The 24,604-nt window shown below is 35.5% G+C and overlaps 1 protein-coding gene across 1 annotated transcript in view; it reads left to right on the top strand.

Moving 5' to 3' along the window:
• Positions 1-3,547: 3,547 nt before the first annotated feature.
• Positions 3,548-24,604, top strand: part of LOC121422270 (xylosyltransferase 1-like) — a 59,988-nt gene continuing 38,931 nt past the window's right edge. The window contains exon 1 of the mRNA XM_041617188.1: positions 3,548-3,923. Coding sequence (XP_041473122.1) covers positions 3,693-3,923 — 231 coding nt within the window. The 5' untranslated portion in view covers positions 3,548-3,692. The remainder of the gene's footprint in view (positions 3,924-24,604) is intronic.

Genomic DNA, 24,604 nt, shown 5'->3' with positions numbered 1-24,604 from the left:
GAATGTATATTTCATGAAAATGAAAGCCATTTCCCCATTGGATGTTATATCTTCAATACGTGTTTTTTAGATGAAGTCAGTTATCGAATAGGCTCTCCTGGCATTTGAGGTCTCTATCGGTGACGTCACTCAGGATCGTCATGCCTGGACCATCGGCCAGGCAGGGGTCGCAATGGTATATGATTTATGCATAATGCACTCGATATATACAATAATCTTGTCCTCCCGTTCAAATGAATGTGAAACTCATATAATTTCCATCAGAGCATTCAACAGGAGTACTGTAGTACACATTTCTTTGTTATAAGTGAATTAAAGTCCCTCCAGTGAGTTTGCCTCACCCCTATTGTGAAAATGTATCACCCCTAAGTTGTAACACAGTCGCTGTTTGCACTCAGGGTCACTCCGTGACCTGTGTGTGCGTTCAAGAGTTGTACACGATTTTCTGTCTCATTTAGGCAGAAATCTTTCATAATGCAATATTTACAACTTTTAAAAATTCATATCTTTCTTTTTGTTTGTCCAATATTGTTCAAACTTTCACCTATCATCTTGTCTGATTTTTCTTTTCCTTATAAAAACAAGTTTTTATTTGGGTTGGATTCCCCTTTAAGCTTAGCCCACTTCGTTTTCACACTACGTTTAAGCAAATTGGGATAGAACGGTATACCTGGCCCTCCAAAAAAACAGCCTATTGCAGTGATAAAGAGATGCAGTGTGAAACGAAACAGGGCTAAGGAAAAGTGAGGCTATGAGCACTAGCCAATCGCAGAAGTCGAAATTGCACATTAATCGCGCTCTGGTAAAATCGTCAATGTTTATGAGCTGTGTGATAATCCAGGGTTAACCCCGGCTAATTAAGGCTAAGCATTAATGTAGCCTATAGTATGGGGTTAAGAAAGACAGTGTGAAACGAAAAAAATAGTATGGGGTTAAGGAAATGCAGTGTGAAAAGCATATTAGTCATGTGCTAGAGTCGAAATGAGCCTCAATGGAGTCGGGTTTAAAATTTGTGACGCGTTCAGTTGGATATTCGAGGGGCATTCTAAAAATTCTGACGGTTTTATACATGTATTTGCATTCGGGACTCGGGCCAGTTCTTGTGAGCGCTCAAAACGTTCAGGTCATGTCAATTTTTGAGGTCACTGCGTTCGAAGATGTTCAAAGTACATTCTTGCATTCTGAATGCATTCTATGTATTTTTATTATTTTCTAAAACTTGACCACTTTGTGGTCGAAATAGGCCTAGTCATTTAATTCCGCCCTGATTCTGCTTGATGGGGGCTTGGATACTATATGTAGGCGTTGCCGGCGACCATGTAAAAAAAATCAAACTCAGGGTCATGATTGTACATGTATAACACAAAAGGTTCGCGATTGATCGGACACTAATCGGGACTTGATCTTAATTCACGATTAGTCAAAGCAATAAATCGACTCCTGTGATCATGCTAAGCTTTGTGTAACAGGGCCTTTTATGTCGGACCCCTGATGGTATTTTCCCCCTGTGTACATCTTCGTAAAAGGTTTTCCAAAAAGTGGGGCCCGGGACTGAAGCCCCCCCCCCCCCGCCAGAGTCCTCGTTTCTTCGCTACACCTGATAGAGAATTTCGGACTCTTATAACCTTGCATGGCAAATTGCCGTGAGAAAGGTATTCAGTGCAAATTAAATGCGATCGGGGGTTATGACATTTCAATCTGAAAACAATAAACAATATATTACGAGCGTAAAGCGCGGGTTCAGTGATTTTTTTTTTAATTTAGATATCAGGACGTCTATGAGAAGTTTTTTGATACAGTGTATTTCAACCTGAAAACTGCACATTTTAAGACTTTTTGAAATAATCAGTTGAATATCTCGTTAAACAATTAATGCAAGCATGTTTTCAAATCTGTTAAGACATGCCGGGGGGGGGGGGGCACGGAATTCATGGAATGATCTTCCCCATTCGTGAATGCACTTTCATCGGACACATCATAACGCTACCTTATATATACCAACATGTTCACGTGACTATTTCAGACCAACAAACTTGGGGGGCGGTTAATGACCCCCGGCCCCTGCTCCCGGCAGATCTCGGCTGTTCATTGTGCATGGCGCGATCGTCGCGAAAATTTGCACGCGCGTAGAGCCGGATGTAAAAACTGTATATCGTAAAATATTTAAAAATTATGGTTATATTTCTTTATCAATGAATGCAAATAAGCGTAGGAAATCACTGCCCTGAATTTGTTTTTTTGTGCATGGTTTTGCCTTTAACTCACTTCTTATAGCTATTAGAATGCTACTTTTTGGTGAACATATATCACTTTTGACATTTTCAACAGAAATCTCTCCAAAAATGCAAGAAAAAAAACGAACCTCCTCATTTTATTGTTTTTAATTCATATGTATTTCTTTGTTTGTCAAACCTTTTTTTATTGATTTTTAATGAAATTGATAGGGACCCTTTCGCGATCATAAATAACATAAAATAAACCTTTCTATACCGACAAAAATCATTTATGATTTTTGAAAACACAATGCAATATGCATTGACTTTGTACACGGGATCATGTTTTGGGGCAATTTGGGGACCTGCGGTCCTGCGCTTGAAAATATTCGGAACCGCGTATAACCCGGGCGTCACTGGCAATTAATGTCGTGTTTACACTTAATCGGATCGCGGTTCTGAACTGTGAGCTGTAACAACGTGTAAAAGCAAACCAAAAGCCGATCAAGACGTGTAAACACGGTATAAGTCTCAAAAGATGCGCAAGTTGGCGAGCGGCGCGGTGAAATTTTGTGCCGGGCGGCGTACTGTAGCGACTAAATTTGTCGAGGGGCCCGCAATTGACCCCCCCCCCAGTTTAATAAGAGTTAAGACGCGTCTATTCAATGCTTTGTCACTCTTATTGTTCTTTAATTCTGAAAACATGAACTTAGGAAGCGCAATGCGAATTGCAAGAGCATAGAAAATAATTATCATAGGAGAGGATACGTATATCACCAATGTGGACGCGTGCGGCAAGCCGAAAATTGTTCAGCAGCCACTTTGCATGGGGTAATAAAAAACGGGATGTGTATGGCTCATGCCTCAACAAAATGATGAAAATTCGAATCGCAAGCAAAATTAAACCTATTGAAAACAGGATATTTTTAACCCCTGCTTTTGAGCAGATTATAATATCACTCAAGAAAATTCAAGCTCAAAGCGCGAGCGTAATGTTTATTTGAATTATTAAGTTCATTGTCCCAGTTATTCCATCTCCTATATGTTTCCCCCTTCTTATTTATCATCTTCTCTGTTTTTTCCCCTTTTTATATTTCTTTTTTTTGCGCTGTCGTATAAATGGGGGAGGGAGGGCACCCTCCATTTTTGAAAAAAAAGTGAATGGTCCATGTAGAGAGGGCACCCCCCCCCTCCGTCAATGCATGAACTTGATGGTTGGTAATTAATTTTTGTGACTTCGCCCTCAGTGTTTCGTTTCCTGACGCACGAATTCTCGACTTGGCGAGATAACGAATGATGCATCATGCATGCCGTGCATCCAAATACCGGAAGTATTGTGCGCGAAACACAAATGTAAATGATGTGGAGCGCGGTGATGATATCGGTGATGTGTTCAAGAAGTCGAGATGACATTACTTCTAACGTAAAGAGATGAGTTCCTTCAAACCATTCTTTTGATGATCTGCAGTATTTTCGACAATGAGCAACATCCAGATAAACCGCTCCACGCGATTCTGTTATCGTTATCGCTTTGTACTGTACGCAGCATTGGCAATTGTTGGTATTCAGTGTTTAGTCGCGTGGAGTTTCTTGACTATTGACAGTGAGGAACGAGCGGCAGAGTTACGGCGGCAAGCCCGTCGAGGAGATGGTGGTCATCATAACCCAGATGCGGCTTCTTTGAACAACAGATTAGAAGTACATGTAAGGGTGAGTCACTAAGTGTAGATCCATGTCAGTTTTGAATAGCTTTTGTCAAATCAAGTTTTTAGTATGTTTGTGTCTACTCTTATTCAGTCAATGGTCAAACTGATTGTTGAAATGCAAATTTATGCAATGACATGAATGTTGTAAATGTAAACTAAAGTCTTAATTTCTCTAACTAACATTAGCTTCTACTTTCTAGCTCAACCATGTCAAAAGAAATTGAATGAATGAAATGAAATTTTATTGACCTATCATCTATTGTTAATAAAACGTAAAAATCATTAATTCTAGCCATCATGAGCACGATTCACACCTAGCCAGTACAGTAGGCTCCTAGCTCCTGGAGAGTAAAAGTCATTCACTAACGTTTGCTTACGGAGCCAGGGATTGCGTCTCATTCATGTGCGTTTACTGCAAAAAAAAAGAGGAAATTTTTGTCCCCGAGATTTCTACTTTCCTTCTAAAAGATCTAGCCCTAAACCATGTATAAAATGGGATATAAGTTCATTTCTGACAAACTCTTGATTTTCTTGTAGCTCAGTGAAAAAACAAGAGAACAAGATGGCGATGTAAATATTGCAGCAAGTTTTCCCCTGTCTTTTCATAATATTTTTCTTTTTTTTTTAATGAATTCTTCAGGATGCTACATAACTTTTTAGAAGCACTTTCCCGGTCGGCTGTCGGGCAAGTAAATTTTTATATACTTGGAATATACTTGCCCCAAAATCTAAAGTGCATCCCCAAAATCACTGCACTTTTGAAATGGCTGCCAAATAAAAAATATATCACTTTTGGGGAAAAAATTTACATATATGGAAGCTAATAAAGTCAACTTTAAAATGACACCAAAAAGTTGAAAACTATTCATGCTTTAGCGAGCACTGCCCACTGAAACAAAGGGTATGAAAATTAAGGTGGGCAGGAATTAACCTTGCAATTTCTTTCAGTTTTTGAGATGCGAGTCCCTTGGAACTTGCAAAGTTGAGGATGTTTTGATAAATCAATTATTAAGCATTATCAATTAAGGTTTTTAGAGAAAATTTAGAGCAATATTAAATTGACTTTTAATGCATGAGTAAACATGAAATACAATTTTTCATTTTTTCTAGTGGATCTCAGCAATGTGTTCAAGGAAGTCAGAATAGGGATAGGACTTAGGTGGGGGAAGTAGGTTGACGGGATATGGGTCAACAGAACACTTAACCCCCCCCCCTTCTCTCTCTCTCTCTACCCCTTTCACCCCTTCTGAGAGATTAGCCTTTACTAGGGTAAGCAGGAATTAGCCTTCAAGTTTTTTTAGAGGTGAGTCCTTTGGAACTTGCAAAGTTACGGGAGTTAAATTACTAATGAATTGAGATCAGTTTTTTTTTTAAAGCAAATTTCATGAGTTACTAAATTGAATTGTAATGCTTGAGTAAACAGGAATTGTAATTTTAGTGTAGCATTTTTAGTTTATTATGTGGATCTTAGCAAGTGTGCTTGTGAGAGTCAGAGTAATGTGATGGTACCTGTTACATGCAAGGGGATGAGATAGGGTAAGACTGGGTTAAAGGGGCATTCTTTGTATTCTCTCACAAATTACATGTCATGTACTCACCCCCACCTTCCACCCTCTTTCTTTCTCCTGGATGCTATTTAAGACTTAAATGCCAAGTGAATTATGGTTGACGGGTCTTTCTTTTCCATTGAATGATTATTAAGAACTTGACTAATTATGATGATTTATAATTTAAAAAGCTGAATGTTTGATAATTTATTGAAAAAGTTGAACATTTGATTGATCACATTGATTGAGTTGATGTACTAACAAATTGTTAATTAATTGATTGATAGTTAAAAGTTGATGAAAGATGACTTCATTGGCTTTCCTTTATATATCAGTCTTTCCTTACCAAATTAGTGATATACTTTTTATTTGGCAGCTATTTCAAAAGTGTATAGTTTTTTTTGGATGCATTGTATTGTACTTGCCCGAAAAAATCCTTGAAAAAGTTCTACCTCTTCAAAAGAAAGTTTGGTTTTATAAACCATTGACCCTTTTTTCTCTTTTGATATGAACTGATCTACCTTGTTATTGCATTTGTTTTCCAAGAAGGGACTTTATCTTGCTTGCCATGACCAAAATTAGGGTCAATATCATATCATATTGACCCTAATTTTGGTCATTCTACTGAGAGAATTTTGCTTGTCCGATTCGGGCAAGTAGTTTTGGTCTTTACGTCAAAACGCTTGCCTGACTCTAACTTTTCCTTGCCCTGGGCAATCAGGCAAGTGCTTATGTAGCACCCTGCACCAAATTCTTGTTTCAAAATGAAATCAATAGAGAGTTTTAGGAGCAGTGAACGAGAACTTCGTAGAGTCATCTGACCGTTCGAGTCAACGTCGTTGTCTGCCCTTGTTCACTACAGATGCGAATTCTTTAGATTTCACTCGACTTGTACGTGTACGTACGTCCACGTGAAACAGCACGATAACCAACGGGTCATGACACGCTGCCCGACCCGGAAGATCTTGCTTACAATCGCCTGGCGACCCGGTCAGGTGATGCGAAGGTGCAACTTGTGCACACTTGCCCATTCACTGGCTTTGATTCCTTTTTACGCGAGTTAGGATAAATATATCGATGTAAATTTTGGAGATCAGAAAGCAATTTCAAATATAAACATAATGCATCGTACAACTTACATTGATTTGTGAAAAGTCACTGAAAAATGTGTTTTAAATTAGGGAAAGGTGGATCTCCATACTGAGCTTGAACGGTTAAAATGACATCACTCATGTGCACGTCGATTATGATTTAGGAGAACCGCAAAATGGATGTAGCGAGGTTCTTGATTCTGATAGTGGACGTGTGTGAGGACCTGAGGCATATGGCAGGCCAAAAAATAACGTCATCTCGTACCAGTCGTCTATGTGGACGTACGTTTCTAAAAGTAGAAATGTCGGAAATGTTTACTATTGAAACATTTTTGGAAGGGAATTTACTCGGGGGGGGGGGGGGGGGGCAAGAGAGCACGAAGCACGAGTTGAAATTTTCAAATGCAGACCTGAAAATTAGTCATTTTAAGGACTCTTGTCAATTTCCATGGCCTTTTTTGCTTACAACAATTTTAAAATTTCAATTCTGATTTAATAGCCTACTTATATCTTCCACACTTATTTTGCCTCAAAAGCTGGAATACAGAATATTGATGAAATAAAGTTATATTCAAAACAATATGAAATAAACGGGGCTCACCCCTTACCCTTAGTTGGGGGAGGGTAAATCTTAATTGATTCTTGAAACAGTATTAGAGTTTTCTATTAAACCATATTGACACAAAAACAATTGCGTTTATTTCCTTGAAACTGTAGTGAAATGAAATTCACTGTCGAACCATATGATTAAAAATAAGCAAAAGTTTTTTTTATTTGTTTTGTCAAGCTGAGACACTCGACCTTAAACACAATATATACAATTCCGAAAAGATGTACTAGTTTATCAACATTGCAGTATATTTTGCCTAACCAGCTTAATGTGTCACCCCATCTTTCTTACACTCTCACATGTTTCCCCCCCTGTTTCTCCCTCCTCTCTCTCTTTTCATTCCTCTTTCTCGCCTGTTTAAAAATATCAGACCCCCCAAAAAAGAGAAAATAGCGGTGAAGAAGTTCCATCACCAAGAACAAACTTAGAAAAGGTAAAAAAAAAAGACAGAAAAGGAGTGAATGTGATATTATTTTCTTAACATTTTGTCACAATCACAAAATTAGTTATTCTTATACTGTAGTAAGAGGGTGAAAAACTTTGCTTGCCCGCTAGGGCCAATCGCTTTCAACTCTTTTGGGCAGAAATTTCGCTCTATACATGTATGCCATGCTTGGCCCCTCTAAATACCCTTTTCATAAACCCATCCTCCAATTAGCTGCCTAAGAGTAATGTGGATAATTCAATAAAAATTGCGTTCACAAACTCCGAAAATAAGCCGCATTAATTTTACGAGCGCCCGTCTTGAAAAAGGCGTATAATCGTCATGACAACTGCACATGCCCCCTCCGATGCGGTTGTGTTGGAAAAGGGTGACCTTTTGACCGCACCATGGCAATATCCGCATTATTCTGAAATGCGTTCTTAAACTCAAAATCTTGTCCCGATGCTGCTATTATGCGGATAATAGCAGCATCAGAATAATGCGGATAACTCTGGTCCTCCTCCAATTTTACGACCAAATTATGCTGCTATTAGCCGCATAATTGGGTTTATGAAAGGGGTAAAAAGTGTTGGCTCATCATGCCATTGACGTAATCTACCGGTATTTGGATATGACAAAATTAAAGATTGTGTTAAAGTTTAGCAAATCTATTCAAATATAATTACATGTAAGACTTAAAACGTTCTTGTTGGCCAAAGAAAATCCTAATGGAATAGAAATCAACCTTGCTATCATTCTTGTATGAATATTGTTGTTGAAATTGCAGTCAGATCTGTCAGAATTTTCCCTGTTATCATTATCATTAATATTGTCATTATCATTATGCTTGATTACAACATATTACAAATAATGTTATTTTTCATCACTGCTGTTTTCCTTGTTACATAATTCTTAGTAATGGTGCGAATTACAATTGATGGCACTGCTAGTACACCGAGCACTGCTGCTTCTACTACTGCTGACTGGTAGTATTGACCATTAGTGTCATTAGATATACAGAACAATTGAAACATTTATAATTACTGATATAAAAAAAAATGAAAGTACAAAATGCCTTGATAAAAGCATTGAAAATGCCTTGAAATTTCAAGGCTCAAAATCCTCAAGGCCAAGGCCAGGGCCCTCTCGAGGCCAAGGCTTGAAAGTTCAAAGGCTTTGAAAAAATAGGCATTCAGGCCAAGGCTGAGCATCAAGGCACTACAACACTGCAGTGTAATACTACCGATGTGTCCCAAATGATTCTGGAAGAAAACTCTCTATAATTACTTAGAAAATTGATTGACAAAACCAGCATAGGTAGCATTCCAACTAGATCAGGGGCCTGTAACACCAAGCTTAGTGATGAATTGCAAATATGAAAGAAGACTTCTGATTGGTTCCTGGACAGTATTTTGAAACAATTGCGCTTGTACACAGTACAGTCATTGATCTTGATTGGTCAGTCTATTTAGTGGATCCTGATAGGCCAGTTAATTTAGCGATTAATCGCTAACCTTTGTGTAAAAATATGGAGCCTTTTTCCAAGGATAATAATATACACTGCCCAACATGGGTGATCTTGAGTGTGATATTTTGCTTTGATTTGATGATTTTGGGCGCAAGAAAAAGCAAACCAGCAAGCATTAATTAGTTGTGGTAAAGCTGATCTAGTAAATTAAAAAAAAACATTCTAATTATGTTGAGAGCATGGAGAGAGTAAGAAATTTTAATTACTTTTTTTTGTGTTGATTCTTCTTTAAAATATATACTTTTTGAAGTTTCTCTGAACTGCACTCTCATTGAAAGTTGCACTGTATGCTGGAGATGTATTAATTTTTTCTGCATTACGTCTCAATACAATCATTTCATTATTCTTGCTACTGAATGTCCACTTGTTATCGATAATTAATGATGGGTATATTCTGTGTGAGGATATTATGAATAGGCCTGCTACCTTGCTTTCACACTAGAGAAATACCATGCATTCTTTTCCTTATTGATGTGTGTTTTAGCAACTATTGATGTAGGGTCTAGCAATGACAATCAAGATGTTATGATTTATATGAAAAAAATAACAATGAGTGCCACTCAGCTGTCACATCCTTGGAACCCTTGTTTGATTGGGTCTCTCTTCTCATCACAGGGAAAGCCTCCAATGACACACATTATTTCCAATATTATTGTCATAGGCCTGTATCCTGAACTCAGATTTAAAGGACAAGTCCACCCCAACAAAAACTTGATTTGAATACTTTTTAGGACAAAAAAATTCAACAAGCATCACACTGAAAATTTAATCAAAATCGGATGTAAAACAAGAAAATTATTACATTTCAAAGTTTCGCTTCATTTCACAAAAACAGTTATATGAACGAGCCAGCTACATCCAAATGAGAAAGTCGATGATGTCATTCACTCACTACTTCTTTTGTTTTTTATTGTTTGAAATATGAAATATTTTGATTTTCTCATCATTGTCATGTGAAATGAAGTTTCATTCCTCCCTGAACGCGTGGAATGCCATTATTTTAACATTTTGTGCTTCAGGCAAGGAGTTAGTAATTGTCAAATTTGTAATAATTCAATATTGTATAATTCAAACAATAAAAACAAAAGAAATAGTGAGTGAGTGACATCAACTCTCTCATTTGGATGTAACTGGCTCGTTCATATAACTATTTTGTTAAAAATAAGTGAAACTTTGAAATGTCATAACTTTCTAGTTTTACATCCGATTTTGATGAAATCTTCAGCATTGTGCTTGTCTGATTTTTCTCTATTGATTCATATCAACATTTTTCTGAGGTGGACTTGACCTCTGATATCTGGAGTTGTGTTTTCAGCACCAGAATAATGAATAGTTTTCTTTACCATTAAAACACTTAAGAGCAACACAGTAAATTTACAGCTTCCCATAATACTTACATGTAGTACTTGAAAGCAATTCAAGTTCAGCTGAACTGGACTACCCTCCACAGTTTTTACGGATCGAGTTCAATAAAACTGAATAAAATAATAGTATAGACTTTATAGACCATGGTTGAACCAGACTTCTGTTTATAGGCATAGAGTACAGTCCTACAGTACATGTACATGAAATATCTTCAAGAAGGATTTGCCATTGATATGAACATTTGAGATGATGGACCATGAACAAAAGAGATAATTTGTTTGTGTAAAATTATATTTCCATGATATCTGAAGCTATTAAACCAAAAATAAGAAGTTTTTGTTAAATTTCTGAATGGATACACTCTACACTCTACAGTACGTACTTTTGTCTGCCTACTAGTACTATAGATGTCTGCATCAACAATTTGTGGTAGGTGGTATATACATCTGTGTAGTATAGTATGCAGTGTGAACTTTGAGGTAAACGTGTCTCATGTCAAAGGTCTAGAGAGGCTGGTACACTTTGGCTATAATGGGTACACTTGTTCTCCTGTGTATAAAGTATTGCCATATATGCAATGTAGTTTTTTTTTTGTTTTGGGAGCAGAGATGTATAACTTCTCAGGGTTGGATTCATGTGCTACTTTTTTTAACCCAGAATCATTATTTGAAACATGTTTGGAAGTTGTTTCTGTAGAATCACGTGACCTGCGAAAGTCACAAGTGAAAGTGTGGTATTCTTTGCTTTCGCTACACACAGTACATGTAGCTGGACACATGTACATGTATTGAAAATTTATGCGATGTACATTATCTTTCGCAATTAAACATGCATTTTACCAAATTTCAGACACAAACTGAGCACTACGATGCGCACTGGCTGGGCTTGAAGTGAGGGGGAAACGGCTTTGGAAAGAGGGTCGATTGAACCCTGAATTTTTTCAGTTACTGTGATTTACTGTATGTTTGTGTTTGGAAACCATGTTTGTGATTCTAGCTTATGAGGTTGCATTATTGAAAGCCACCTCAGATCATTTCAAAGTCTTCCAGAGGACAATCACCCTTAATGCATTTTTATTTCAAAAATCAAGAGTAAAGATTCCCCAAACTTTTCATTCTGTAAAACAGACCCTGAAACAATTGTACATATTTTTTATTATTGTCTGGTTGTTTACATTGTATGGGCGATCTTTTGTCTATAATAAACCCAAAACAACAAATATAATAATTTCCTCCTTTGTAAAGATATTTGGTATTCAAGGTGATCATTTTCAAACATTCACTTTCCTTGCTTTCAAATACTATGTTCACTTTTGTAAATCTAATAAGAAAACCCCCAATATTGTGGAATCCAAAGCTCGTATCAAAGGCATTAAGAATATTGAATATTTTTTGGTGAAGAAAAGTGGTAAATTACCTGTACATTTAAAAAAAATGGAGATTATAAAGGTCAAGTCCACCCCAGAAAAGTGTTGATTTGAGTAAATAGAGAAAAATCAAACCAGCACAAATTTTATCAAAATCAGATGTAAAATAAGAATTTGACATTTTAAAGTTTCGATTATTTTTCACAAAACAGTGATGTGCACCGTGCACAACTGAGTGACATGCAAATGAGATAGTCGATGATGTCCCTCACTATTTCTTCTGTTTTTTATTGTTTGAATTACATGTATACAATATTTATTTTTTACAAATATGACAATAAGGACCAACTTGACTGAACCATTTAGTATTATTAAAACAATGCTAATCCCTCATGTTCAGGGAGGAATTAATTGTTGTTTCACTTGGCAATGAGGAAAAAATTAGAATATTTCATATAATAAAATACAAAAGAAATAGTGAGTGGATGATGTCATAGAGTGAGACTCTATTTATAGGTGTTTGTAACAGCTGTGTTGAGTTTATCTCCTGGTTTAAATGTATTGTAATACCCTTTTCATAAACCTATCCTCCAATTAGCCGCCTAAGAGTAATGCGGATAATTCAATAAAAATTGCGTTCATAAACTCCGAAAATAAGCCGCATTATTTTTACGAGCGCCCGTCCTGAAAAAGGCGGATAATCGCCATGACAACTGGACACGCCCCCTCCGATGCGGTTGTGTTGGAAAAGGGTGACCTTGTGACCGCACCATGGCAATTATCCGCATAATTTGGAAATGCGTTCATAAACTCAAAATCTTGTCCCGATGCTGCTATTATGCGGATAATAGCAGCATCAGAGTAATGCGGATAACTCTTGTCCTCCTCCAATTTTACGACCAAATTATGCTGCTATTAGCCGCCTAATTCATTTTAATGGGGTTTATGAAAGGGGTATAAGTTTCTGTTTGTAGCCTACATGTATTTGGCATTTCAAATTTATTGTTGTTGTTTTCAATGCTTATGAACGCTCTTTGTAATATTTAATAACAATGACTACATGTACTTGACTAGGCCATTTCATGTTGAGTTTGACAAGCACCTTTGAGAGGAAATGAACATGGAAGTGAAGGTATTCAATGTTACAGAGCTTTAGCCAGAGCTATGATTGATCCCAATAGGGATTGTGCTTTGTCCCAATCTATTATATCTATTTTTTAAATTTATTATGATGTATGTATTTGTTTATTTATTTACTTATTTACTTATTCATTTATTTATTTATCCATCCATTTATTTTCATTTATTTACTTATAATATTTATTTATTTATTTATTTGTACTTTATTTATTTGTTTATTAATTTATTTGTAGATATTTATTCATTTGTTTATTGATGATCTTTTATCAGGCTGGTACGTTTACCAATAAGCAGTGGTCTTCCACGGAGCCCTGAATAATTATACACTTGCTATACCGATATAAATGTACATTTATGTAACTTGTACAGCATAGTTCAAAATGAAATCTCACAGTAAAATACAAAGCGCAAATTAATAGGCCTACACGTACTTGTTGACAAGATAATCAAATATGAAATAATTCAGCTTGAGATCAATGCTGTAGAGGTAAACTTGCATAGCTTTTACAATGTTTGAAGAAAATCACATAAAATGATATCAAATGTAATTGAAGCCCCTTGTTTTTCATGAACATTTTTTAATGAAAATCCTGTGTGACGGTATTTAATGTTAGAGAGCGTTTAGAAGCGGCAACCGCTGATATTTGATTCCAACAAGCAGCGCTTGTGGATTGTCCCGTTGAGATCAGGTATCGTACCCAGCTGCCCAGCTTGTTCAATATTTATAGATCTACCTTGCAATAAACTTGCTGACTTGACAAAGTACAAAAACAGATTTCCATGGGATCTCTCGTTACCATAGCGATTGATCGAGCAGTATAGGAACAGAGAGATGAGATGGAATAATGAGTAGGTGCCATGACGTGTGGAGACTCATATACAACTCATTAGTGTTAGGGGACATAAATCCTCTTGTACTTTTGTGGTCAAGTTTACTCTCCTCGTGACCCTTTCATTACTGTAGTTTGAACCAAGAACACTTGTCAAGGTATGAGGTGAAATGATATGGAAATGTCAAGTATAAAAGACGCTTGCAAATTACCGGGTATGAGAAAGTGGTACAGTGTTTGTTTCTATGACTGAGAAGTGTTCAAGATTGCACATAGTCCTATATACTTAAAGGTCAAGTTTACCCCAGAAAACTTTTGATTTGATTTGATAGAGAAAAATCAAACAAGCATAATGCTGAAAATTTCATAAAAATCGGATTTTAAAATTTAAAAAAGCTACATGTATGTAACAAGTTTCGCTTATTTTTCACAAAACAGCTTTGCACAACTCAGTGAATTGCAAATGAGAGAGTCGATGATGCCTCTCACTCACTATTTCATTTGTTTTTTGTTTTAATTAAACAATATTTCAATTTTTACATCTATTTTACAATAAAGACCAACTTGACTTCACCATAAACTATAATGGTAATTCCACATGTTCAGGCAGGAATGAAATTTTGTTTCACATGACAATGAGGAGAAAATAAGAATTTTTCATTTTTCATATAATAATAAAATACAAAAGAAATAGTGAGTGGGTGATGATGTCATTAGTCTCCTCATTTGCATACCCACCAGGATATGCATATACCAATTTTGTGAAATTAAGCAAAACTTTAAATGTCATAACTTTCTTATTTTACATCCATTCTTGATGAATTTTCAGTGGTTTTTGCTTCTTGGATTTTTCTCTTTTTATTGAAATCAACTATATTGGGGTTGACTTTGTCCTTTGAAGGGATGGTCCAGGCTGAAAATATTTATATCTTAATACATACATGTAGAGTAGAATTCACTAATCCCAAAAATTTCATCAAAATCGGATAAAAAATAATTATGTTATTGAAGTTTAAAATTTAGCAATATTTTGTGAAAACAGTTGTATGAATATTCATTAGGTGGGCTGATGATGTCACATCTCCACTTTCCGTTTTCTTTGGTTTTACATAAAATCATAATTTTTTCATTATTCCATACTTGTGTGAATAATATGTCTCCCTTATAATGAAATAAGTTGCAGCAATAGATATCTAATGCACTAAATCAGTTGTCAATCCAATTTTTCTAGTTCTTGGAGGAAAAAATTGAATAAACCGAATTTCATATAATAAAATACAAAAGAACAAGTGGAGATGTGACATCATCAGCCCACCTAATGAATATTCATGATGACTGTTTTCATAAAATATTACTAAACTTTGAAATTCAATAACTTTGTTATTTGTTATCCAATTATGATGAAATTTTCTGCATTTTGCTACATGTATGTGAATTCTACTCTATTTATTAAGCTACAGTGTATTTACTTTCAGCTCGGATCATCCCTTTAAGTCGATATTACATTTTTCACTTTGGACAAAGTGGAACTTAATTATCAACAAATGCTATTAAATCACATTATTTCCTATGAATTATATCATTGTATATATACATGTATGTTCAAAGTTTGTTTTTAAACTTGGTCCTAAATAACTATAGTTAACTGATTTAAAGGACAAGTCCACCCCAACAAAAACTTGATTTGAATAAAAAGAGAAAAATTCAACAAGCATAACACTGAAAATTTCAGCAAAATCGGATGTAAAATAAGAAAGTTATGGCATTTTAAAGTTTCGCTTATTTTCAACAAAATAGTTATATGAACGAGCCAGTTACATCCAAATGAGAGAGTTGATGACATCACTCACTCACTATTTCTTTTGTTTTTTATTGTTTGAATTATGAAACATTTTTATTTTCTTGTCATTGTCATGTGAAATGAAGTTTCATTCCTCCCTGAACACGTGGAATTCCATTGTTTAAACATTTTGTGCTTCAGGCAAGGAGGTCCTAATCGTCAAATTCGTAAAAATTGAAATATTGTATAATTCAAACAATAAAAAACAAAAGAAGTAGTGAGTGAGTGACATCATCGACTCTCATTTGGATGTAACTGGCCCGTTCATATAACTATTTTGTTGAAAATAAGCGAAACTTTGAAATGTCATAACTTTCTTATTTTACATCCGATTTTGATGAAATTTTCAGCATTGTGCTAGTCTGATTTTTCTCTACTGATTCAAATCAACATTTTCCTGAGGTGGACTTGACCTTTAAGCAAAATATGATTGAGAATTTGATATACATGTACATGTACAGTACCTCTCAATGATATGTTATAGTCATTCATAACTAACAAACAGCATGAAAAACTGCAGGTTTTACATGTTTAGCCTACATGTATTCAGTTATTACAGGAAGGGGGGGGAGGGGTATGGACTAATCACATCAATATGTTATGTTCGTTAAGATGACCTCATTAGGCTGCATCGGAAATGGAACCTGAATTAAGTAGAGTACTTTATGAGGTGGCAATTAATCTGTGGCTCTGTTCACACAAAAAGAAACATGATTTGGAATTTAAACAATTTTTTTAGATATTGAAAACAATCTTTACAATGTTTCAAGATACATATGTAGCAAAGCATTGAGTATTTGATGAGCATGTATAACAGGGCACTACCACTCCATCTAGTAGGCTCATGTGCTTGCTTATTAGTCCTTATTGTACATGTTGTAAAAAAAAACCCAAGAGAATAAAATGGGTTTTTTGTTCAGTAGCCTCTTCATCAAATGGAGAACAGGAATAAATTTTGAAGCTTACTGTTCATCGTATTGGTCCTTGAATTAGCCCTTTATATTCCAGAATACCCCCCCATAAATGACCATTGGATTTTTATGTAACTTGGAATAAACATAATTGGGTATGAGAGCCCTCATGCTGAAAATATGTTCCTCCCTTGGAATCCCTTCCCACCCTCACGTTATTGGTACCGGTAGTGGTAATGGTATCTGCAAAAATAAAAGAAACCTTTATCATATGATCAGCGACATTTTGATGAAATCTGTTAAAGTTCTATAGAGTTTTACGATTTTTATTCTGAAATGTCAGCAAACTTGACTGGAAACTTGACTGAAAACGTATGAACATATTGGATGAGTAGGAGAATATCTTGAAAATACAGGAATACATGGAGACATATAATATTTTTACAGTATTTTACCATCACCAATTAATTTTAAAACAAAGTGAGAATAGGAAACAAAGAAGAAGCATGTAAAGTCTGTCTGCTATCCATGTATCAATCAAATATCCTTCTTCAAACTGAAGGGAAGACCCTAAAATGCAGGTTTACACTCCCGAGACAAGAAGGAACTGCACACCACAGACATGTATTATGTAAGCCTGTAATGGGCATGTGTTCCTGTTATAATTTCAATGTAGACACCCCTAGGCTATATCAGGGAACTCTTTCTTGAAAATAGTGTTTGTAGATGTACATGGTCATGGAGTATACATTTGAAAGTTTGTTGGAAGTGGAATGTCGTCAATGCATTACTGAAGATATCAAATAAAAAGTAATTTCAGATCTAGATCCTCGATATACTGACAATTACAGACTTTCTAATGAAATCAGTGTTTACTGCAACTACTGGAATTTCTCTTTAGTATACAGTTGTACATGTAAAAAAAACCCCAAAAATTTATTATCCCATATCAAGTTTTACTTCAAAGATTTTTGTACGATATGGGGGGGGGGGTGGAATATATTAAGAGTGGCAAATTATAGACAAAGTAAGCCTACATGTTCATTGGAAGCAATAATAAATAAATTGGATATATGAAACAATCCAATTATCATGTTTTCATTGATTAACTGATTGAATAATAATTACATTTTATTTATGAATTCATTCATTTTATTATTTCTTTATATCCACACATTTACATTTATCTCTTCCCTCGAGATCATCCAATTCATAATGTATAAAGATGAGATAGTGTTCCTTATCCCATTGATGATGTTATGATGAGGATGCTTTATGTAATAGAGTTATAATGCCTGGATCACCCTGCTAACATCATTTGTGTAATAATTCATAAAGTGTGTTGTCTGGCACCAAGAGTGTAGGAACACTTGTTTTTTCATCCCTAGCTGGCTAGCTCTCTTTCTTTTATTGAATCACAAAATAATGATTTGCCTCCAGGCTTGCCCGACCGAAACTCAAGCATCATTGCACAAATTCCTCGCTAGAGCATTGATTTTTGTCTTCAATCACTTCTTCACCCTTCTTCTAAAAACACCCCCGTCCCTCCAATGTACACCTTCTTGCATTTTATTAGTTTGCTACCACCAGGCGTATATACACCTTCACAATCAGAAAAAATACCAGTAAATGATTAAAAAATGGTAGGCCTGAACGCCTCAAAATATGCAATATTATTGATATTGTATTATTTCATTTTTATTTATTTATTTATTTGTTTTTTTTTCTTGGGGGCATATTTATTTTATACTCCTTCCTAATTAATCCATATAGGCCTATTGTTCTTCAAGTCCATCACACCTCACCCTTCTAAAAACTGTGGTGTTCACCTTCTTTCATTTCATAAATCTGCTTCCAAAGCACCTTCACGATCAGGAAAAATACTGATAAGTAAAAAAAAACTTGCCCAGGCTGGATATTTATCGACTACCTGAGCCAGATGAAGTTCTTGAAGTTTATGAGTGAGGGATGTTTGTATTTCTGTCAAGACAAAAAAAAATCACATTATTATAGTCTCGCCTCTCTGGTGGGATGAACGCTTAATTGTAATTTTCTTTCACCCTGCAAACTAATGAATAACATTGCGACCTTGGATAACCCATATATATCAAAATATCACTTTGTTGTATAATTTCTTTCGGGGACATTACTTTAATTTTGCTTCTCATTGGCTAGAAACCAGGCTGGTATTGTCCGACAACAGAAAACCTTGTGATTTATTACATGCTCCAGATATTTTTGCTAATTGGACTGGTGCGAAAATATCTTTTGGATATTCAAAGACAAATTGTTTCCCACTGTTCAATTGATTTTCGTGCATGTTTTTAATGTGTTTTCTGTTTTGCAGTACAAGTTTTGTTGGTGCATCCACCTCTTTCAAATTCACTTTTTAATGTTGGCCGCTTTTCGATTTTAGATGAAAATCTACATGTGTTCAGAGTATACAACTTTTATTTTGCTTGTAGTCTTTGGTCAAATTGAAAAAATAGTTTATGATAAGCCAATCTTGAATTAAAAAGAACTATATATATCAAACAGTGAAAACAATGAGTGAGTAGTTTCTCTTTGCCACTACCAATATAGCTCTAATATTGTACTTGTATTGTAGTCCATATAATCTCTGCAGGCAGACTATCTAAAAGCTGCCACAACCTTCCGATTGGTTTGTAAACCTAAAAAGTGATTGATGTTGACATTGAGATCTAGGGAATATCCTATTATGCAAAGTTTTATAAAGTCTTGAAATAAATGCTCAACATTTAATTCATGATTACTGCAATCTATCTTGAAATTATTTCAGTGAATTCAATATATTATTATATCGCATGATCCCCTGCAATTTTTGAAACCAATTTTCCTCCAAACTAATGGCTTGGAAATAAAAAAAAGTCAAAATTAGTATAGTATTCTTTTAATACAGAACTTTCTTATTAAAGAACTTCAAATAAGAACATTGACAAACAGGGAGCAATGTGTGATTTGTCTCAAATCAAGTGGTAGACGAGGTACAAGGTGTGAAATTGCTAAAGACAGTCAAATAATATGACAGATTTATTGGACAAGCGACAAGAGAATAGTGTACTGGAGTACCGTTCCAGGCTCTTAATATTTATTTTTCCTCCATGAGTTAATATTGAGTGTACATGAAAGGACAGTATATTCCTTGGAGGAGGGGAGAAGTATTGATAATTGAAACAAGATCTTATAGGGGTACTCAGCGGAATCTTATGTCCTTTTCACGCCAAACAATGACATGCCCCCGGTGGCCATCCTTCTGTACAAGCATGGAGTTGGTTCGGGATTAAATAACATGGCACAGTCTGCAGCGCCTGTAATCAGGAGACGGTAAACCTGGTTTCTTGATTAAACCTACCACTCTGGTGGCAAAACATACATTACCATCATGAAGGTATACCTCCATGATTACATTGAGGAAGGGCTCAGAGACTCAATTTGATTGAAGACCCTTTGGGTGTGTTCAGACATGAAAGTTTGTAATGTCTAGGCCTATTTATTATAACGTACATGGGTGTGTTTATAATGTGTTTTACATTACAATAATATTTGAAAGTTTTGAATTGTGATAGTGCATGTACGTATTACCAACAGTTCTCTTGACAAAATGAATAGGCCTATTCTCTATGTAAGTACATGTATTTTCTATATATGAATGAATGCCTAATACCAAATATCAGCAACAGTGTTGGTACTAGAGAGAAACAAACTATTTTGATTATAGGCCTACAGCTCATGATTCCATGCAAAATGAATTTGAGCTAAAAAATATAAATGATGCAACACCTCATGTGTATGTATAGATTAGGCCTACATTACAATGTGTTTGAAAAATATGTGATATATATCGAGGAACAATGAAATGGGGCAGGGGCATAAAGGCATCCTTGACCTTGACCTTGACCTTGGGTTAATTCTCTATAAAATACACATATAGAAACCAAAATTTGTTTAATTGGTAGTCCCCCATCCCCTTCCAGTTATTGCCGAGAAATAAAGCAAAACAAGTTTGGCATTAGTCTTTTTCCAAGCAATATTATGATACACCTTCCCCATGCATGCTTGCCTGTGTTTACTCCAGGTGAGGTCAAGATTCCATCATTTTACAGCTTTAGATCTCTATCTAATTATGCCAACAATTAGTCATGATTTTAAAACCTCTCAAAACTATTGCTCACTGCCAGTACTCGAGTTGAGCTTTTAAATTCACCGAGATTGAATAGATAGTAGATGCACGCGTATTATGTAATAGACCCAAAATGATGTTCAAATCTAGGGCCTATCTCATAAAGACTATTTTGTAATTATAGTAACTTCTATGGAAACGTAGATTGTTATTGTCTGCTGAGCCCAGTTACCATGACAAGTTAATTATGAAACAGGTTCTTGGAGTTGTTGCCTACTCTGTATGAAAAAGGTACACTTGAAGGGGGAGTTCACCCTGAAGAAACCTTTGTTGTAAAAATAGCAGAAAAAATAGTAAAAAATGTTGGTGAAGGTTTGAGGAAAATCCGTTAAAGAGTAAGAAAGTTATTATTTGGATTTGTGACGTCATAAACGAGCAGCTGTCCCATGTGTTATGTAATATAAAATGCATGAATTTCAAATTTTGTATGGTTCCTGATGACTTAATTTTGTTTTCTATTCATGATCGGGTGTGAAATGATTTGTCTATTGATATACAAATTACAAAAGGTACAGTGAAAACCATTTTCAATTTTCTGAGAAAATGGCATTTCATTGATTTTTTCCAACTCGCTATGTAGGAATGTTGCTCGCATATGACATCACAAATCAAATAATTGAAATTCTAATAACTTTTTATTATTATTTTTTCTGCTATTTTTACAATAAACTTTTTGTCAGGGTGAACTTCCCCTTTGATACTGCATGAAGGAGACCAGGGGGGTGTTTTACAAAGATTTAAGTATGACTTAGAGTCACACTTAAATACTGAGTTGCATACGGTATGAAAGGATTGACTGCATTGGTCAGATCGTGTCATGGGGATGCGCACTACTGCGTATCTATCAATAAGATCGCGCGTTGCATATCAAGTACGCGTCGACATTTAAGTGCGACTTAAGTCATACTTAAATCTTTGTGAAACACCCCCCTACCCCCTTTGGCCATAGTCTTGTATCACTCAGTATCAATCCTAAAATGATTGTAGCCATTTAGAGAATTCACTGGACTCTATATGTTGTTTTGTGTGAATAGATTCTCTTTCAAATTTCTGTATTGTGAAATAATCACAAGTACTCATATGGAGAGAAGCTCGTCAGTCTTGCCCCCTTTCTCTGTCTCCTTTTCTCTCTTTGTTTGCCCCATACATGTAAGTATTCTTTAATCCTGCATTTATCCCTAAGGATGAAATGAAGATGTACAAGTACATGGCAACATGCACTTCTGACATTCTTAAGGTGAGGATTACTATCCTTAGATTAATCTGTATTTTATCCTGTCTTGAAAAAATGTAATATTATGTTGTGTTTTATTTTGCATTGTTTTTGTATACATTTGTTTTATTAAAAATGTGTGTTTTTGTTTTACCATTTTCATTAATAATTGATGCTTAGAATTACTCACTCCAATAAGTGCCAACAGAAATTTACAGTTTTCACTAAAATTTTTACTCAAGAGTTAATTCCCTTTTTCTTTTCATGTATATGCATGCAAGTTTTTACATACGTGTACCAGGAAACTGTTTTCGGTGCTGCATCCATACATCAACCCAGAGAGAATGTTTATACTACAGTGTGTATCAAAATAGATGCAATCCAAAGTTAAAAGGCTATAAATGTTAAAAAGATTATTTGATATTGCAACATAGACTTTACTAGAATATGAAAGAGCAATTTTGCTCTTCTTATACTTGCACATGTACCTTACTCCTACCACTGACACATTGATTCACAGAATAAATTGCCCTGAAAGATGATTAGGTGCACATTTTTTCCCTTCCAAGTTTGGTTAACTTGGTTGAATTGAAGAGAAACTGATCAAAATACATTGTCATTTAGTCAGGACTAACAGTTTAATCCTTGCATTTTTTAATATGAATATCATATTAAAAGTGCTGTTCAAAGTTACCATTATGTTGGTGACTAAGAATGAATTAATAATAGTAAATCAGGGGGGCGTTTCATGAAAGGACTTGTCGGAAATTTTATCCGACAAGTACCAGATTATCCGACAGTTACCATAGGAACAGTGCCTCTCAGCCAATCAGAATCAAGGAAGCATGTCAGATCTGACAACTTGTCGGATGAAAATATTGTTGAAACGCTCCCCAGGAATTCATACCTGTTGTTCTAAGTTGTGGCTCATGTGTGGTATAAGATTAGATGTACATGTAAACTTTACCAGAAATGTATCAATGAAGAGCTGAGGGGTTAATCACTTTCTCATATTCCAGTAAATTCAAATGGTATAAATAATCTTTGAATATTTGCCTTCTGAAGTTGAATTATCTTTTTTTCTGGGACACACTGTATTATCTGTATGGCTACCAGCAGGAACCAATTAGCTTTCACTCAACAGTTGTTCATTTCAACTCAGGTTTATGAAGCCTTTCGGATCAAGTGTCAAGTTTACTCCTCTTTTCCTTTATGAAAGCAAAAGGTCAAAGGTCAAGAGTGAATGTCATTGATGATTTAGCCAGTAATCTGGTATGAATTACATGTAAATTGAGATATGAGCACAAAACTACATTTACATGCATGCACATATAGTCTGTCAGTAAAGAAAAAGTTAGGGTGGCATAGTGTTGGGGCCTATACAGATGGATTGATATAGAATCTACATAAAAATGACAGTGTATATCAAATACTATTTTACACTTTATATCTAAAGCATGGAGGTAGCCTCCATGATCTAAGTTATAACTTCTGCATAATAATACACCTGAGATATAGGCATATAGATCTGTAAAACCAGTTTTTCTCTCGCCATCTATCGGATGAATTTAGTATATCCAGAATATGCCCATTTGAGACATTGATGTTAAGCTCCTGGGTCACATTGGATCTTGATGACCAAATTTTTTGAGGTTGGAAATAATTTGGAGATGTGCTACCCTGCAGCAAAAAAAAAAAAATCTATGAGAAACAGTCCCTTGATTTATGGTACTGTAATTGAATTTATTTATTTACCACTCAAGAGACGAGTATTCATTAGAGCTAACTTTTGCAGGGGTCAGAACCAACATGAATAATTCATCCAATCTATTTCCTGAGCTTTTACAGTAATTGACCTATTTTGTAACAATCTAGTTTTATTAGGGGAATTTGGGACAACCACTTTGTATTTCTAGACAAATATTTGCAAGAAAGAACATGCTGTTAGAGAAAAAAAATGGACTGTAAGTGTGATCACAGTAAGACACCGTTCTCATTATACTTTCTAAACTGGTTTATGGGAAACTGGTTCAGGAAATAATTTTGGTCTTTTTGGATGACCGCTTTGCTAGCATTCTCATTTGATCACCCAGAAGTGGTTTTCAGAACCACTTCACGTATAAAAGCGGTCTTGTTGCTGTGGTAACACTCAGTGGGGTGACATGGTTCGCACGAAAAATGAAATCATAGCATAGACATTCCATAAATGTTAAGTGTATGGAGTAGCGCGCTCGAAATGTGCGAAGATCACTTCCTGAAGAACGGTTGGGTCGGGTCCTCACTTAGGATAAAATCAGTTTAACGCGGCAAAGTGATATTCAGAACTACATCGTGAGGTGGTTTTCTGACCCGATTTGGAAGATCGCTTCCTAGACTGCTTTGACTGTCTCATTACATGTTAAACTAGTTTCCAGTAGACTAGTATCAAAATGTTAAAAATCCCTTCGAAAGAGAAGCTCTGTGATGAATGGTGTTGAGTACACGCGTGGAAGCGTCGTGGTGTAGCAGTTCTGACTCTCGCCTTGTAATCAGAGGGTCGTGTGTTCGAATCCCACCATGGCCTAGCGTCCTTTGGCAAGGCGTTAATCCACACTTTGCCACTCTCCACCCAGGTGTTAA

The sequence above is a fragment of the Lytechinus variegatus genome, chromosome 10, assembly GCF_018143015.1.
Source record: "Lytechinus variegatus isolate NC3 chromosome 10, Lvar_3.0, whole genome shotgun sequence".
NCBI lineage: Eukaryota > Metazoa > Echinodermata > Echinoidea > Temnopleuroida > Toxopneustidae > Lytechinus > Lytechinus variegatus.
This window is presented reverse-complemented; position numbering and strand designations above follow the sequence as displayed.